The sequence below is a fragment of the Stenella coeruleoalba genome, assembly GCF_951394435.1.
Source record: "Stenella coeruleoalba genome assembly, chromosome: 6".
Lineage (NCBI taxonomy): Eukaryota > Metazoa > Chordata > Mammalia > Artiodactyla > Delphinidae > Stenella > Stenella coeruleoalba.
In genome coordinates, this window is record NC_137151.1 from 39,510,002 (window position 1) to 39,530,267 (window position 20,266).

The 20,266-nt window shown below is 34.6% G+C and overlaps 1 protein-coding gene across 9 annotated transcripts in view; it reads right to left on the bottom strand.

The window, feature by feature from the left end:
• Window positions 1-20,266, bottom strand: part of LRP1B (LDL receptor related protein 1B) — a 1,831,517-nt gene that overhangs the window by 472,107 nt on the left and 1,339,144 nt on the right. For all 9 annotated transcript variants that reach the window (XR_013828854.1, XM_079925113.1, XM_079925117.1 and 6 more), the window contains 3 exons: window positions 16,394-16,528; window positions 15,689-15,818; window positions 57-183 (listed from right to left, as the gene is read on the bottom strand). Coding sequence is in view for 8 of the 9 variants with exons in the window: in XM_079925113.1 (XP_079781239.1) it covers window positions 57-183; window positions 15,689-15,818; window positions 16,394-16,528 (392 nt within the window). In the remaining variant the exon portion in view is untranslated. The remainder of the gene's footprint in view (window positions 1-56; window positions 184-15,688; window positions 15,819-16,393; window positions 16,529-20,266) is intronic.

Here is a 20,266-nt window from a genome sequence, read left to right on the forward strand (position 1 = left end):
AGACTAATGCAAGTTCGCAGTTAATGCACTTTCAATACTTAAGAAATCCAACAGACCTCATAGTCAATGGAGATGCCATTTGGCCATGCTATTCCCATGCTTACGAGGACAACCTTCTCTGAGCCATCTAAACGAGCCTTTCCAATGGATGGCATCTGTCCCCACTCAGTCCAGAACAAGTAGCTGAAATTAAATTGTAGATAAATGCAGATAAACACAAAACTGTGTAGTATTAATAACAACAGCAATGCCATTCATACTAACAGAAAATAATACCATTTAAAAATCAATATATGTGTGTATTGTTTACAATAAAATAATTTTTATTATAAAAAAAATTTAACCATTCATAGAAATCACAGGGAAGAATTTCCAAAATACCTTTTGTACATGCTGCTCCCTATCTGAAATGCTTTTTTTCAATCTACTTGCTTAATTCCTTCTGTTTTTTTACTATATCAAACATTTCCCTCAAGAAGCCTTCTGTGTTCTGATTATTGCAGCATATACTCTGCTTCATAGCATGAATTAGAGTGGCAAATTTACACTTGTGTTTCTTTACAAAGTTACTTTTTATTAATATTTTTTGCTCCCATTAGACTTTAAGCTCAGTGAGGACAGTGATCTTTTTTCTTATTCACGATTATACCTACAGCACTAGGTAATTTATGAATGTATACATGAATGCATTATAACTTTCAGTTCTGTCCACTTAGATTGCTAAATGGCTATTCAACTTTGAATTTTATAAATCATCTTGTGAAACCATCTTAAAACATGAATTTATACAAAGCAGAAATTCTTATTTTAGTAATCTTTTAACGTCATGTGGAAGGACTGTGGAAGAAAATAAAATATAAAAGAAAGAAAATCCACAGTATGCTGAAATATAACATGTCAAAAAATGAAATGTTAAAAAAGAAGGTACATAATCCATGTTTCTTTCACCTATTCATTCAATAAATATAGTATTTATATTACAGTACAGAAATTCGCTTTCAGATAAATCAGATCTATTCTTTTGAAGTTATGCCCAGTGAAGTTTTATTCAGCTGTCAGATAACAGCAATGACTGACTAAAGTTTAGAAAAATATGGCAATCATTGATTCAGTCAGGTAAAAATGAGTGTGTATTCTGTGCATATTTGAATACATATATAACAGCAATCATACACAAGAAGAGAAAGTGAGACTGCATATAGGAAAAGCAAAGAAGACCTACATTCATATTTTGTATTATTTATCCATGAAAAATGATAAACTACATAAAATATGTATTTCCTTTATGCATATTGTTTTGATTTATTTTAAAAGTCGATTTTTTTCCCCCTGAAAATGCTGTACAAAATAAATGCATTGGACTTTTACACCCAGACAAATATGAGGTGTGGCTGGAATCCCAAGTATATTAATCCTGAAGAAACTTTCATTCATATTTATAAGCTCTATAAATCAAAAAGGGAAAACTCTGTAGCAAGAAATCCAACTAGGGCTTCCCTGGTGGCGCAGTGGTTTAGAGTCCGCTTGCTGATGCAGGGGACACGGGTTCGTGCCCCGGTCCGGGAAGATCCCACATGCCGCGGAGCGGCTGGGCCCGTGAGCCATGGCCGCAGAGCCTGCACGTCCGAAGCCTGTGCTCAGCAAAGGGAGAGGCCACAACAGTGAGAGGCCCGCGTACCGCAAAAAAAAAAAAAGAAATCCAACTAATATTCGTTAGATCTAGGTTGAAGCAGGCATGGAAATATCTATATTTCTATTAAAATTATGATTTTTAAATCTTTAAGGGACATTGCATTAAAAAATTATTAAAAATAAAAACACTATTTTAACTGAGAGGTAAAATGTTGCTTCATTTAACTTTTCAAGGAGAAATTTTAGCATTACTAATGACACTAAAATGACAAGTCAGTCATTTGTTAAGATGACAGGAATGTTACACTGTGAAGGAGGCATTTTGGGAGCCAAGACAGATCTGCGCTTATTTATTCAATCTGATTCTTGTCATCTACTTTTAATACACTCCAGAGTTCAAATATGGAAGGCAATGTGTATAATATACTTTTTATTTAATAGTAATCTTTCAAATGTACTAAATAACTAATAAAAATATTATACCGAGTGAGGAGGTCAAATCACCCATTTAACATATTTAATTCTCACAACTTTGGAAATTGCAGTTCAGGAAGTTAATGATCCACAGTCACATGGCTGATAGGGGAACTGCACTCAGGCTTTACTAACCCAGGGCTATATCTTCTTCTCTACGCTGTCTCACCAAATAGAAATATAATACAACAATATAACAATCTTAAATCAAGTGATATTTTCCCCTAAGTATAAGGAATATAACAAAGATCTCCATACTTGAAAAACAAAACAAAACATGAAAAAAGTCTTAGTATTAAAAACAAGTCTCTTTTTTCCCCTAGTAGTTCCTATTTTTTTGAAATTTGCAGTACTTCTAGGCAGGAGGCTTAGATGAATGGCAACAAAATTAGGAATAAAAAAATATTCAAAATAAAACTATCTTGAGTACAGATTTTACTCAAATTTTCAGCAGTAATTTGACACACTGTCACAATATGTAAAGCCAAAGCTGACTGCAAGCATCACTTTTATGGCTAAAATATTTATCAACTTAATACAACTAAAATATTCTACACTTGCCAAAATTAAGCAACATTTTATGATGGTCAGGCAAAGAATAATTTATTTTCTCCCTAAACTGAAATTGAAAGTAAAGAATTGAATAGAATTAGCACCTTGAGAACCTTTGGGAATTACAAACCAAATACAGAGAAAGAATACTCTCTAACTTATAAAACTGCAGCAAGAAACTTATGAATAATTTGAGTGTAATTTACATAGATGTGCTTGGGATATCTTTAATGAACATAGATTCTTCATATATAAACGTGATCTTCAGCAATGGGAAGAAATGAAAATTTTTTCACTGGTTTTTGAGACTCCATGGAAATTAACATTCAGTGATAGCATTTCAAATAGATGTTGTCCCCATTTAAGTTCAAATTTTGCTGTAGTGGAGTGTTTGTTGTATGATATAGCCAAGAAAATTGCCTTTAGAGTATTAGCTTGGTTAATCTAGCCCTGAAAATACTTTCCAAGGCTATCCCAGATCCAGAAATTTTCAAAATTGTCAAAATCAAATGCTGTATTGTATGATCGACATTTCTCTGGATAATAATTTGTTCTACACTGAAAATTCCCTTATTTACAGAAGCTTATAGTTACAGAATTTAAAAACAGAACATTTAAAAAGGACATTCAAAAGTGGTTTGAAGGATTATAGAAATACTATCAGAAATCATCATAACACAAATATCCCTTATTGTCTTAATTAGACACAGAAGTTCTTGGCAGGAACATGTGCAAAGAATATATATCACAAACTAACTTCCAATTAATTACTGACATTTGGTTAATAGGTAGAAGACTCCATTTGGTAGTGTTGGAGTTTCCAAAGGCCTAGCATACACTTAGTGGTCCCCAAAAGTTTTTAAACTTACCATATGACAACTGTACTGATGTCACAATTAGTTTACACACAGGTGCTCTTATAAAGGAAAACAAATGTTTTTATGTCACAATTAGAATCAAGCTGAAAAATATACTTTCAATGTATTATAAATGTCCTTGAATAATTTCAAATAAATATTTTTGGGGAAATAAGGCCAACATGAAAGCTAAGCTCCAAAGTTGGTGGGGAAAGAGTAAAGGAGTAGGGGCAAGAAAAAGAAGAACAAACGTGTCTAAATTATTAAAGAAATAGTATTAAATATGATTCTTATATTTTAAATATATGAACCATAGTGAAAAGCCACTAATTTGAATCAATCATTTTCTTTTAATTTAAGGTTTTTTTGACTGATAAACTGTTTCTCTGGAGCATAGATCTGGGTTGCAGTTTTTACGATAAATTTGCTATTTCTTCCTATTCCTATCCTTTACCTAAGAGAGTATGAAATAGATACTTATCAGATATGCTAGAGAAAACCTGAAATAACCAAAAATTGCCATGCTGGCACAAAAATGAAGATCACATAATTCTCTTATGTAGGCAGTTGCCTTGGTTGAAAAGAGAATCAAGAATGGCATTGTGGCCTCTGTGAGAGTGGAGGTCAACAGTGTGTTAGTTTATCTGTAAAAATAAGAAAAACAAAAAACAGAAGCCCTGTAGGCTTTTATATATATTATACACATATAATATATATTTTATATATAAGGAATAGTAGCTTAGCAGTTTCACTAGAATCACTTAAAACACATATTAATTGAATACCTTGTAGGCCAACGTGTCAATGACTCCATCTTCAGGCTAAAGCACAGGGAAAATAATATAGTACTGTCAAAGTCTGAATACATTTCATGAATATGTGAATTGACATCCTTCATCGCCTATGAGGAATACAGTGTATTCCTCTATTCCTGTGAGGGCTTCTTCACATTTCCTTTTTCTTCATTTCTGTGCAGTTTTTGTTTTGAGAAAGTATTACATGCCAATGCCAAATCACTTTTCAAGCCCTGAATTGCTTAGAGGCTCCTGCAATATAAAAAGAACTCAACCACAGATAGCAGAACACTCTGCTAAAAGGAAGAGAGTCTAGAGACAGTAGAACCTTGAATACTACTTTCTAATTTGTTTTTGACAGTGGTTCGGTCGATGATTCTCAAATGTATACTTTCATTGCAGTCATGCACTCATTCAACAAATATTAATTAGGTACCTATTAAGTGCTAGGAACTGATAATATGAAATGAATTGGACTTAGTGACCCTTATGAAGGTCACTGTTTAATGGCAGAGGCAGATGGGTAAGTAAAGAATTACCTGAGAAAAATGCTACCAGCAATGCTTAAAACTTGCTAGTTCTAAGTCTCTATACGACATGAAAGTAGGGCCTTCAACACTGAAACTGTGGAAGTGCTGTGGTGAGAGAAGTTATTATTCCTACAAACAACTTCGGAAATAAACCTTTCCTTTGAAGCAAAATAAACATACAGGCCATCTGCGTTGTTCTCTCCTTACGTTTAAGCTTAAAAAATATTTTTAAGTTATCGTTTGTTCTTCAGGCCTTGTTCTGGTTTTTGTTATTCTTTAGTTTTACATTAGATTCCTTCTTGACTCATTACTTTCCAATATGAATTAATTATATAAAACAATCATTATGTGTGTACCCAGCCAACACTGGAGAAGTATGGAGAAAGAGGCTTTAGAAAGAAAAATTTCTTTGGCATCTGTAATTCCATAGCATGTTAGATTTATCACCCCATATTATGTTTTTAATTCCTTATTTTATGTATCTATTTACAGCCTGCCTCCTTGCCCATCCTTTCAATAAATATGTACATAAACATATACATTTATGTGTACATATATGATATTCGTTTGCTACTTACATGGTTTAACAATGGTTTTCCTGAGTGGTCCATCTTTTATTCACTTTTGGTATTTTCAGTATATAATATTTGATGTTTCCCTATAATCTATGAATTTTCCTATGAAATATTTAACACTGAGATGCCTAGGGCCTAGACTCGTAGTGCTCATGAGTTGATTTGGAATTCTTAAAATATTATACAGAAAATTTTAATTTGTTTCATGAACCCCAAACCATCTTATATAGCAGTCATATGCAACCTATTCTGGATATCCCATGTCAAAACACACTGAGGAGATTTCTATAGGCAAATAGAGAAAGGAATATCTTAAACTCCTCTTTTTACCCTTTACCACATTTTTATTGGTCAGATCCCTTAAGAAATTAGGAAAAGGTCCTACAGTTTTGTGTGGCTATCGCTGGTCTCCATTCGACATAGCTTTGGTGGCCTGGGCCAGGGGCTCCCTCTTACAATGGGAAGTGGCATGACCTTTCTGGGATCTCTTTCTCCTCCACCAGCTCAGAGCTGCAATGATAACCCAGGGCATTTTGATAATTTCTAGTCCTTCTTTTCTCATTTTAGCGGGAGAGGTAAGGTCCAAGATTTATGTTTAGAGGTTAAGAAATGAGAATAAAGCATATTGGAAAAAAGTAGGTGAGACCTAACTATCTTTGAAAGAAGAGAATTTTTTGGAAAATTCCTAGTGAAAAATAGTATTGCACTTTTCTTTCATTTGTCCTTATAATTTGTATGCCTCAGAGACTTGTAGAAAAAGGTGGCTGTGATTTGGGGAATAATTGTGGTATTTCTGAATTACTTGACCATCATGGTATATTAATATTATAAACTATCACCCTGATTCTACCACTATTTCTATTGCAAAATTTAATTCCTTCTTTTTTATATGTTACCTCGTCTTCAGATGTAAAATACATTGATACTTTAGGAGATGGTGTTAAACTATGCTATACTTTTGCTATCTCAACAGATGTTAAACTGTCATTCAAGACCTTCTGTATATTACTGGGCATATTCCAAAAGCATATATGTATATATAGTCAATGAAAGACCATTTAACAATATGTACTTTTTGAACACCAAAATATCATGTAAAGCTGAATCTGTGCCATGGAAAGAAACACTTTTCAGAAAGTTATTTATGGTTGTAGAGATATAAAGCTAAATTAAGAGAGGCAATGTAGATTCTACTGCCTAACAAGAAAAAAAAAAAATCACAGAGTATTTGTGTTTCACTTAGAGATCATACATCACGGGAGGTTAACCAACTTTTTCGGTATCATACTGTGACTTTCTATGCATCTTTTTTTTTATTGTAGGTAGAAAATGACTTTTTAGCATAAAGAGAATTATTACATTTTAAGTTTTTTAAAGAGAGTGAGGCCTTACCAAAAAAAATAAAGAAGTCAAAGAAGGGGAGAAACTGAATTTTCAAGCTGAACTAAATTCATATACACTTTCTGTTTTGCATATGGCTACATTTTAAAAGACCTCAAGTCTCCATTGCTCAAAAACAGGCTTCATGCCCACTTTTCAAGGCACATTTATATCTTGGATTCAGCTAATTTACTCCATTATGGTTCACCTTTTCTCTTGGCAATACACCTGCCATGTTTTAACATCAAACAGAATATTAAAATGCTGTACTTTATTCCTCTGATATGAATTTTGACACTTAAATGTCTATGTAATATTACCTGGAAATCAGTGTTTGATTTCCAGGTGAAAGTTATTCAAATTTTTACATAGAGTGGTCATTTATAAGTCCTTCTCCCCCGACCCCGAAGTCATCAGTAAACATGTAGATAAGGTATTAGAAGACACATATCACTAATGTTTCCAAGCAGTAATAAACATTTCCTGAAAATAAACCTAATATTTGAAAAGGCATATCAATTCTTAACTATGAATCCTGAAAAATATCTATCCATGTGACAATTAATATCGAAGAAAAGTTTTTAAGAAGTGAAGACAGAGAGAAACAATATTTAAAATATTGTTATGCATGTCAAAGATTTCTTGTTCTGTGGGATGAAATGTAAATCTTGTTTGGGGGGCTCAAAATTAATAAATCAAAAGTGCTTACTGAGATCCTCCGGCTAAGTCAGTGCTGAGCTCAGAGTCACAATGGAGAGAAATGGAAAACCTAAGCGACAGCTGGAGATAAGGAATGACAGGATTTACAGACAGATGGAAATAGGTGATGAAAACCTACGGAAAGTCTGAAGTAAGTTCCAATCTTGTCAGGACGAAAGAACCACGATAACACAAAAAGAGACGCCATGGTTAGGAAAGAAAGTCAGTAGATGAAAACTAGGAGGACATGGTAAGTTTCAGTGACAGTTGGATGTTCAAATAAATCATTTCTAAAAGAAATTGTAAATATAATTAAAGGAATGAAGATGAAATATTGGATGTGACGTAGTGATTAATGTCAGAAACATGAAAATATGTTTAAAAGATAAATATAGCAAGAGAGAAAATAGCATACAGAGCTTTAAGTGAGGAGAAAGATGCTCAGAAGAGAAATACAATGCTCAGAGGAAATACGTGGAAGGGGTCAAAGAGGACAAGAAAACTCAGAGTTAAAGAAGGTAACAGAAAAAATAAACTCTTGAGTAGATAAATGATGGAGAAATGTCAAGGAGAAGGCAAGGGGTGTGAAAAAAAATTGAAAAACAAAATCTGGATTTGGCTGTGGATAAATTTAGAAATTCCTGGAAAGAACTAAAGCTGAAAATTCATTTCAGCAGTTAAGTGAGGAGACATTTACTTCTATTCTAAGAAGTTGAGAAGTAAACGTGCAGAGAAAAATAAGACAGTATTTTTCTTTTCAAATAAGAGGGATCTGAGCCTATTTGAAAGCAAAGGGAAAGGCTTCATTGAAAGTAATAAGTTAAAGATGATCGAACAGAAAAGAACAGTTACTGCAATGAGATGCCTGAGGAAATAGATGCCATCGTGTCCAGAATAAAAGCGAAGTAGATTTAAGTAAGAAAAAACAAAATTTTCTCTGAGGTTAATATGCACTTATTTCAAAGCATTCACATTATGAATTTGTAGATTCCATTTTCCCTTACCATCACATAGTCACTCTATTACAATTAACCACCAAATCCATTTAACTGCTTTACTAATCTCTGACAATTTTGCCATCTTCTTCCTTCTAGCAGACATACTTAGGCACTTTATGGCTCATGTTGTTGATCCTATGAACATCCCAGCTCCTGGTTCCTCATCTTATCTGTTCCAGGGACCTTCGTCTCTCTTTTGCCTCTGCCTTACATTACTCTGATCTCCCGTTCTTGGTTTTCCTCCATTTCATCACTAATTTCTAGACCTCACCTCCTGATTAGCAACTCATAGTTATTCCCTTACAATTGCCAGCTTTGAATCTGTCACCACCTGCTCCTCGTTTAGCCCATTTTTCCCCATTATTTTGCTACTGCTAAGTTGCTGAGCACTATTACTCAAGGTCATATAAATACCCCATTAGATTCTAGAAACCCATTCCAGCTGGACTCATGTTGCTTGGAATCCTTTTATTCATATTATACTTTATTCATATTCTATTCACCACAATAGTTTCACCAAAATTTACTTATTCATTTAAAGCTGCTAACTCTACTCATATCATCTATGAGTTTCTTCAATTTTACTAATTTTAACCGCTAAAATATATTCTATTGCTATACTCTATCTCTTTCACTTCATCTCCAAAAAGAGAAGAAGAGAACTTTCCCTAATTTAATCCTCCCATTTAAATTTACCTCATTTAATCTTCCCAATAACCAAAAAGGATATAAGCGTTTGAGATCAAGATACTTCAAAAGATCCCAAAGGTAGGAAATGTCCAAGCTGGGCTTCCAAACCATAGTGGACACTGTTGGTGCTGCACTTAGACATCCTCAGATCTTGTTTCCTATTTCTGTGTACTCCAGTGCCCAGCTCCTGTGTCCTTTTGTTTTTAGTAGCTCACACATCCAAATTTCTTCAGAGGACAGCTACTAGAATCTCTTCTTTCACAAGTAGTGCTGAGAGCCAGAAATCTTGGGAGTGTATGTCTCCCCAGGATTTTTGCCCTTATCCAGTGAATAATTGGGTGGGAGTTCAAAGTCAAGCTCCCTTGCTAAGTGAGGTTTACCCTCCAAAGCTTTAAAAGGCATGTCTGAGGTCTGGACTTTGCTCACAGTTGAACCTTTGCTTGGCCCCTTTCCTATCTGGCTTCTTCTGACTTGAATTCTCATTACAGGGTCTGTTTTTTTAGAGATACCTAATTTTTTAAAACAATTTAATTAATTTATTTATTTATTTTTGGCTGTGTTGGGTCTTTGTTGCTGTGCGCAGGCTTTCTCTAGTGCAGCGAGCAGGGGCTACTCTTCGTTGTGGTGTGCGGGTGTCTCACTGTGGTGGCTTCTCTTGTTGCGGAGCACGGGCTCTAGGCACACGGGCTTCAGTAGTTGTGGCACGTGGGCTCAGCAGTTGTGGCTCGTGGACTCTAGAGTGCAGGCTCAGTAGCTGTGGTGCACAGGCTTAGCTGCTCCATGGCATGTGGGATCTTCCTGGACCAGGGATCAAACCCTTGTCCCCTGAATTGGCAGGCAGATTCTTAACCACTGCGCCACCAGGGAAGTCCCGAGATACCCGATTTAAGATGCAAATCTTATCTATCTGCTATCTGTCCTCCATTCTTCCTGTTCCATTCTATTGCTTCTTCCTTGACAAGGTTCCTCCTACACTCCTTGGACTCTGTCTCCTCTTTTTTTTTTTTTTTTGCGGTACGCGGGCCTCTCACTGTTGTGGCCTCTCCCGTTGTGGAGCACAGGCTCCGGATGCGCAGGCTCAGCGGCCATGGCTCATGGGCCTAGCTACTCCGCGGCGTGTGGGATCTTCCCGGACTGGGGCACGAACCCGTGTCTCCTGCATCGGCAGGCAGACTCTCAACCACTGCACCACCAGGGAAGCCCTGTCTCCTCTTTACATGCATTTTCTTCCACCCCTCTGCCTATGAATATGTGCCCATACTCCCTGACCCCCTACTAAGAAAAACTTTCTGTGTGCTCTACTACATTCTCAATAAACTTTCTATTTTTTCCTCTTTTCCTTCATTGTCAAAGTTTCTGTCACTGTAGTCTAAATATGCTGGCTCTACTTTCTAATTATCTTTCACTTATTAATTCTTTATATTTGGCTTCTGCTCTTGCCAGTTTCCTGAAATTCGTAACAATTTAAAATGTCATCCTGATCATCAATTGCATGTTCTGTTTTCTGCTTTTATCTCTCCTAATCTCTTTCCTGCAGGCACATTCTTCTCCCTAAAACTCTTCCCTTGATTTCTATGATACAGTGATTTCCTGAGGACTTGAAATGGCTTTTTTCCTCTTTCTTCTTTCCTATTTCTTTTGCCTTATTGTTAATTTTCTTTTTTCTCCTCTTAATCATATTATCTCCTAACTGCAAACATTTTTCATTTTTGTCCTTAGACTTCTTTTTCCTTGGATAATTTCATCTACTACCATGATTTATTGAAGAGCCTGAACTCTGTTGGAATAAGGAGGAATAACTTTACACTTATCCAACTCCTGATTCTATTTATACTCTACTAAATATCTCTTCTCCAGAATTTGCCATCTCAGGAAGAATCCATGACCTCCAAGAGAATTCTATTTAAAAACAGAATGATATTGTTAAGATTCAGTCTCATGCAAAAAAGACTAGATCTTTCTAAATCCAAACTTAAATCTCATATGTATTTTAAAATCTTCTTCCCTCTTTCCAACTTTGATCTGACTCCTTGTGGCCTGAGGACTTGCCATGAAAAAGTCACACAGTTTTTCCATTTACTGCTCTTTTCTATTTATTTTAGTCTCCCACTTATTGCCTCTTACTCTCTCCATTTCTTGGTTTGAGGGCTGAGAAAGAACCTTCCCCCTCCTCCATAACACTCTCCCTTGGATAATAAAGAACCATTTCTAAGAATTCCTTAATTTAAAGACCGCTACAACTTCAATAAACTCTCATTATACTTCTGATCTCTGCTTATGTGGTTTGGGGCCAGTGGGAAGGGTTAGGAGAGAGGGTCCAGGACCAGTTTATGTTTCACTTGGTAAACTGGGGATGGAGTTTTAAAACGTGGGGAATCCCATTGCCAATTTTATGGTCCCAACTTATCTTCGAGCTACATTACCTACTCTTCCCTACATGTACCTTACACACTTTTGTTCTTGGCAATGGCCTTTGCTTTGCCACTACCAATTTTTAAATTATTCTATTTCTTCTTCACATAAAGTATTCCCACTCCATCTCAGAAACCTTTCTCCTTCAGGTTCCCTCAATAAAGACTCTCCTAATCACCACCACTGCTGCTACTACCCCACTTGTACTATCTACTCTAATCATATGCTATCTCCTTTTTCTGAAATTTTAATGTAATTTTATAATAGCTGTATGAAAATTTTCACTTTAACATGAAATTTAGATATGAGATTTAAGCTTGAGTTATATCAATCTAGTGTTTTTATGCCCCCCAAATTAGTCTTACTTTACATTATGAGACTATTTTTTTAACTCAAGTTTTGTACTTGTTTAAACTAAAAGTTTAAACAGAAAACCTGTTGTGAACAGAAGCTACATCTTATTTATACCATCATACTTTACAGTGTCCACTTGTGTCTTTCACATAGCCAGTAGTCCTATTTTGTCAAGATGTACTGAATTAAAGGCTGAGGAGGAGAAGGAGATGTCCTTACATGACCTGGTTCCCAGTGCGTAGCACTCGAGGAGTGTTCATTGAATAAACTGACAAAAAAGTGAAGTACATGTGGGTTTCTTTGCCTGATGTCCTCAATCATCCTAGAGAGAAGTTAAGTATAGTTATATGCTAAGATGACAAAAGATACTTAAGAAGGTCTGGAATAACAACTTGAGGCCATAGACTAGGTTTTAATAGAATGCAAAAGAAAACTACAGAGCGACTAGTTAGCAGCAAGAGGCCTGTTAAATTGAACTGCATGAATCGATAATAGGCCAGGCACAAGATGTTCTCTACAATAAAATGAAGTGTTGGACTTATTATAAATATGACGGGAAGAAATTCTTTATTCAAAACAAACCCATTTCCTACGTATCTATGATATTTCATAACAGTCAAATTACATTTGTTCCTACCATCAGAATAATTATTCATAGTCCAGCAATTGATCATTTTCTTTCCACTGAGGGAATAATGATTTATTGCTTAATTGTAAAGTACAAATGAAAAAGAGATTTAAAAAATATCATCACATTAGAAGACATTTTTATATTCAAATTTACAGGTATGATGTAGACACACTAAACTGAGTCATGTGTTTTGTTCTTGGAACTAAACAAAATTATACCTTCCCTCAACATTCTTGATACGTACTGGCAAGTGTCCATGGGCATGCAGTGGTGGGTAAGAGAATTTACGGGGGAAGTCAGACCCAACTCAAAAAGTTTTAAAAACTTTTCCTAATTTTCCCAGCATTTTCTCATTATTGTTTATTCTCTCATTATAGCTCTAATCTTTACATTTTTATTATAATTTTATGCTAAAACTGTTAAACCTATTTTCTTATATGCTTGATATTTTTGGTTATTAATTTCTGTAATGCTTAACACTACATATATGTGTGTACATATATGTAAACATGTTACATAACACACACATATATACATACACACATAATATAGCATAATCTTTGGAGTTTAGAAAAACCTAACTCTCCCACATATCATGTTAATGATAGAGTAATATATTTTAAATTGCTGACTCAGTTTCCTTATCTGTTAAATGGAGGAAGTAACACCACTCTACGTTTGTTGTATGCTTTTAAACAGAACGAAAGGGGACCCACTGGTGAGTTCTGAGCAAAGCAGTAACAGCTACTTATATTTTGGAAGGATCATTAGGCCACTACATGAAGAATAGACTGTAGGAATACCAAGGTAGAGGATGATAAACCACAATCCAGAAATGTTGGTAAGAATGACAACGACTCAGACTAGGGTGGTAGCAATGAAAATTGTGAGAAGTAGGTAAAGCATAAATGTAGATTGAAGCCAAAGGTAACAGAATTCCTGGTATACTGAACATAGGATGTGTGAGAGAGATACCAAAGATGTCATATTGTCTCTTCGAAATTCATCTCAAATCATCCCTAGTACTAATAGAAATTCAGTTTGTTCAGATATTCAGAGTATACTATTTGGTCTGGGACCTTATCCTAGCCCAGGTGATGAAACATAACTTGTCTAAATATGTCAAGATATTCTCTTCCCTTTGGCTATTGACTGATCTAAGGATGGGCATGTAACCCATTTCTGGCTAAGAAAAAAACAAAGGGATTAACACGAAGACCTTTCTCTGCCCAAATAAAACAATAGAGTCTAGCAAGAAAAAGGTTTTCTCCTATCCCCTTCTCTTTCCTTAGGTGTAAACATACTCTCTGAGGATATATCAAGTGTGCTCTAACAATGGGGCCTTAACATCAAGCATAAGACAAAATATAACCTAGTAAAGGTGGTAGTTGAAAAGGGAGAAAGAAAATCTATAGATTTAACACATTCCAGTTAAATTTTACTTTGCATCCAAGAGCAATCCTAACCAATGCAGCTTTTCAATTTTTATATTGTAATCTTAGTTTTAGCTTGAAGCATGACAAATTTGTTGGCATTATTTTTCTCTCTTATATGAACCTTCTTTGTTTCCTCTTTCACTGTACTGATAGTATGACTTAATTTTATAGCATTTGTCAAGAAAGTGAAGACAGTAATGACACTGGAAAAAGCACATACAACATATAACAAATAGGAAAGAATGTAGATTTTCGTGAGAGTTGATTTGATGTTTTACATAGATTGACTTCACCCTAAATCATACTTGTTTATCTAATATACCTTTGTGTGACCACCATGGCTTCACTCTTTTCCACTCCAAAAGACACAGGAGTTTTACTAACAAAAAAAAAACATTTTAAAAAACCTCTAAAATAAAGTAATAATAGAAATTATTATTGCAAGAAACACAATAGTGAGGAATAATATAAAATTTTATAATAGGACTGCTTTTTTTTATTGTATCAGTCAACAACTTATTCCTTACCAACCACTGTACCAAGCTCTGAGGATAGAGAAATAAACCAAACACACATGGCTCTTCTCATCGAGTTTTACGAAAGAATACAGACATTACCCAGTCCAGTGAAAAACAGTGCATAGTACGGTAAAGCAAATAAATATAAATAAGCAAATATAATTTATAAAAGTGAAAGTACTGGGTGCTTTGGTGTCATATAACAGAATGTCTGTTTGTAAAACCAGGAGAAGATAAATAAAATTTATCAAGGTGAAAGTAAGAAGGAGAACATTGCAGGTAAAGGGAAGAAGCTGTTCAAAGACTGAGAGTGGAAGAGAATAGGAAATATTTGAAAACATTTCAAAAAACTAAGAAGTCCAACAGAGACTGAGATAGCAAAGAGGCAGGAGCAGGAGTTTGAGGCTGAAAATTTACATAGGGCCTGATTAAGAAGAATCGTAACAGAAATTTTGGACTCTGGTGAGGTTAGAAGATCAATTGGGAACTTATTGCAGGGGTATCTGTGTCGCTCAAAAACAGATTTAATCAGGGTGGAGGTAGTGAAGATGGAGGGTGGTAGATTGATAATATCTGGAAGAAAAAAATCAGCAGAATTTGGTGTCAGCTTGAATTCATTTCAGTGTTAGATATGTACAGTTTGGGTGTCCAAATGGAAAAACGGTACTGTCAAGAAGACAGGTAGACATACTTATCTGAATCTCAAGAAGAAAAAGAAGGAAAAAAAAAAAGTTTGGGATGAACATGTTGATATGGCAATTATAGATACATAAATGGAAATTGAAGCTTTAGAAATATTGGAGAACGAGTTTGACTATCAAATGGTTCTTTCATTCATTCGGCAAATAATTGAGTACCTAATATGTAAACAGTTCTAGGGCAGAACTTTAAATTGATAATCTAGAAAAATGTTGGTGTATCATTTGGATTTACACACACATTAAAGAACGGCATAATAAATATGAACCTATCAAATATGTACTGAAATATACATGACAAAGTGAAAATAAACTTTTCCTTCTGCTTAGCTAAGATAGTTTTGAGATTTGTTTCAGACATTATGACTAAAAATAAATATTAATATCAATTTCTGGATTTTTTTAACGAAATTTAAGTCACTTAAAACCCCCAAAATATATGTAAATGTTAAATTTACCCTTTTTCTGGGTGCACAGCTATAGATCTTGGTTGATCCAAGCCTTGGGAAATAATTACATAACGAAAAGAGCCACTGAGTCTCGCAACTTCAATTAAGTTGAAACCATGATCCGTCCAATATATGTTACCTAGAAGAAATACAAACATGTTTATAATACAATTATGAGAAAAACTTATTTATTAATTCAGCGAAAATTAACTTTCTGAACATTCACATGACTATTAAGAAACCACTTACTTCCTAATTCTTTTTTAATATGTGCAGTTCCTAAGCAGAAAGCTATAAATAAATATGCAAATACTTCTTAATCTCACATGTCTGTGGTTTAAACCATATAGCGATACATTTATATGTTAAAAATAAATTGAAATTTCTCTCACTTGAGGAAGGGCTGTATTTTCATTTTCTACTAGCTTCAGGCAAAAGAGAACTTCTAACACTTTTGTTTACCAGCCCCGTGGGGCTCTCAGGAGATCTGGGCAAAGTTAATACTACATAATCTACTTCTACATAAAAACACTTATCCAAAGGCTCAAAAGCATTAGAAAGAGTGAAGCCAAAAGCAAAAGAGGCTATTTACCCCTGTGGCTAGAAGTACAAAAAAAAACCCTGTTATGAGTCAGAAACAGCATTTTTATGAAGCAGATTGAGCCACTAACAATATAGGTGTGAAACAAAAACAGAGAAAGCCATGGATGATACCAGCAATCCAGTCAATAGCTATCCCTTCCACTCTTCCCAAGCCATTGGTGATGATATCTTCTTTCCAAGTCTGATCTCTTTTAGCTCGGCTAATTTTATTGAAGCCCATGTCTGTCCAGTAGATGGTATCATTTTCTATGGATAAAACAGAAAGAAAAAAAAACATACACAAACACACTATAAAAGGGATCGATATATGTATTAGGAGCACATTGCATCAGCATTTTGGGGGTTATCAACCTGGGTGTGCTGGAGTTTAAGTGTTCTTCAGGAAAATTTACTAACAAAGATGGTAAGAAAGGTATTAAAACCACATGAGAGAATCTAGTCAAATGTTTTAAAGCATTTTTGAAATATATGTGGAAACAGTCTATCACATCCTTTTTATTTTTTCTTTATTTTCCTATTCATTTTAACTCAATAAATATTTATCCCCCATGAATTTGCAATCTTGATATCAAACCAAATTACTTTGGACTACAGTTTTTCTTTTAACATCTTTTCTTATGTCTGAGTTCTCTACATATAAAGAGAATGCTACTGGGGATAATCAACAAAGTCTCAAAGTAGAGAGAGAATGGAAAGAAACATAAAGGCATTTAAAATATATCAAGGGTGTTTTATGTATAAGGTCATTCAAAATGTATAAAGCCTTAAAAATACCTTATCAACTAATTATTCCTTCTGAGGTACTAGCTTCCCAAATGTCAACTACAAACCCTGTGCATTCTTTTTCAAACTCTCTTTGTACAAATGGGCTTAAGAATACTTGAAGAATGGCTCTATGCTATCATAGAGTCTTTAAATAACAGTGCTTTTTGAATATTTGAATGAAAAATGTTCCTAAAGACTGTAAATGAAATATATGTGCATGCATATGCATAAAGGGTAGCAATTATAGATCAATGATGTTAAATACAGCCACTAGAAAGACACTGGGGACAAATCATTAAATAATAAATTTGCCACCAACTAAGTAAGTGTTTGTTTGTGTTGTGACCTACATGGCCATTTGAAGAACAAATCCTTTAAGACCAATATAATTTCCATCTGGCACACAGACAGACTATGGAAATAAAGAAAAAGCAATTAGCATAATAAAGCCATTTATCAGTAAGTTTGGGGATTCTGTTTCAAATGAAATATAGTCTAAATTCTATTACCTGTCTGGGGAAAAATTCCAAATAGCCCCTGTTCCCAACAATGGTTAAGTCAGATACACACTTGCGTGAATAAGAGCAGAGATACCATTTTCAAATATATATCTGGAAAGCAAGGACTTGTTTCATTTTTCCAATTTTGTCAAACTATCAGTTGATATGTTTTCATGATTGAAAGAGTGAATCAATCAACAAAAATAAGCATCATTTTTGTATAAATATTAAGTATTATATGAAGAGTCCTATTCTCTTCTGCTAACATTAGATCCATATATCCAACTGCCTACATTGTGTCTCCACTTGTATGTAAGAAAAGGCAATCTTGATTGCAAAAGACAAATTTTGGATTTCTACCTGAAACGTACTTCTCTCTCAGTCTTCCATATGGCAGCTCCCCATGCCTTGGTGGTATGATGGAAGGCACCTCCATCCTTTGTTTCTTGGGCTAAAAACCTCATATTGTCCTTGATCACTTTTCCTCACACTTCACATCTAATCCATCACCAACTACTCTCATCTTCAACCTATAACCAAATATTTTGTCTCTTTTTATTCTTCTTTCAAATCAGATCCCTCATTCCACCACTTCTCACACTCTCCACTTATAACATAATCCAAGCCATTATTAACTCTTGTCTGAAGTATTGCAATAACCTCTAACTTAGTTCCAGCTTCCACTTTTGCCTCAGGACTCCCTTTCCTCATGAGCCTTTTCTCTACTGAGGGTCCACTGTCGCCCTATTAAAAAGTAAATAAGATAATTTCTCTCCTCTCCACTCAAACTTTCTAATCATTTTCCATCTCATCCAATTGTAAAAGTAAAGTTCCTTCCCAAGACCTTCAAGATCTACCCACATCCTTCAAGTCTCTTTCACCTACTATCCTTCTACTCTCCCCCCTCTAGTAATAAGACCTTCCTCTTCCTAAAACAAACCAAATGCTGTTCAGCCTAAGCTTCTTTACATCACTTTTTCTTCTGCTTGGAATGTTCTTTTCCCAGCTATCTGCACAGCTCTGTCTTAGCTCAAGTATTCCTTCTTACTGAAACTTTCCCTGACTACTCTCTACAGAAATTATTTCCTTGCCATGCTCCATTTCCCTTACAAAACCTATTTTTCTCTGTAGCATTTATTACTGTCAAACACATTACATATTTATTGGTTTGTTGGTTTAGTGTCTGTATTGTCTCACAGAAATATAACCTCTTTGAGGGCCGGGACTTAATTTTGCTCACTGCCCGATCCCTGGCACCTAGAATAGTGCCTGGTACATAGTAAGCTCAAAGTAAACATCTGGTGAATAAATGAATGAATGTGGTGTGCTGTACAAAGACTGGTTGGGAGGGTATACAAGGAAGACAAAGCTCTTACTGTGAGAAACTTTATAAGCTAATTAAGGAACAGAAGGTATGCACATGAAAAATGACTAACAATTCACAATAGTGTAGCAGGAGCAGCATATAAGTAGTAAAGACAAGCATTTTTATGAGTTCAAAGAAGACATTAACAACAAGTATTAGAAAAAAAGGACACTAAATATTTATGTGACCCTTACTTTTCTATTTCTCTCTAATAGCTTTGCCAGTCCTGCAAAATTTTATTTAGTATAATTAGGAAGCATTTTTTTCTCACATATGCCACTACATCTTGCGCATACTTTTATTATCATATTGAGCTGAAATTGCATCTTTGCATTTCTTCTTAGAAATTGACTGTGAGATATATCATAGGTAGGGACTGCAATAGACCCAACATTTACCAAGGCAGTCACAAGTGCAGTAGGCATTTCATGAATATTCACTATGTGAATAATAGATTAATTTGTAATGCTGAGGCTATCTCTACATGGTCAAATCCACTAGATTACAGCACTGAAGGAACGGAGATGTTTCCTTATATTCTTTTATTACTTATATTTGGGATATTAGCAAGCAAATCAATCATGTAGTGGTGCATTAAGGAGGACCAAGAGGATAGAATAATTAAATCACTCATTCTCATCCAAATCTCCTTTCCTTATTTTTCACATACACATTGCACACCTCCATGCTCTAAATGGAATGACTTCACTAAGATATAAGAATATGTCTTCTAATTATCTGGGAATATCTGTAAAACATACATAAGGTAGGTCAAGAGTGTTTTAATTATAATAGAATAAGGTGGAAGGATGATAAAATTTTGCAACAAACCTTAAAGATACAAAGTGGAAATACATATAAAGACAGAAAGGGAAGAAAGACTATCATAACTGTGTTCTGACACTTATTCCAAAATATGATTTTTTTAACTTTAATTATCCCCATTCAACAGATACTTACATAATACTTAGTGCATGCTAAGCATCCACATAGGCATAGGAGTACGGTGTTGAACATGACAGTCCCTGAAATCGTAGATTTTACTTCTGGAGTTGAATTTTTAATATAAACTATCCTAAGACATATGACAATAAGTAACATATAATATAATTATAAATTATGTACCTATTTTGGACACTCAGATAGTATTCAATTTCTGGCTATTATGAACAATGATATGAACATTCTCATCCATGTCTTATAGAGGACATACAGTGTAATTTCTATTGGGTACATAAACAGAGGTAGAATTGCTGAGTCATAGGATGGCTTTAGTAGGTAGGGCTTATTTTAATACATTAATACATTAATTATCTGAAACAATTTTCCCCGAAATAATAATCTACACTATAG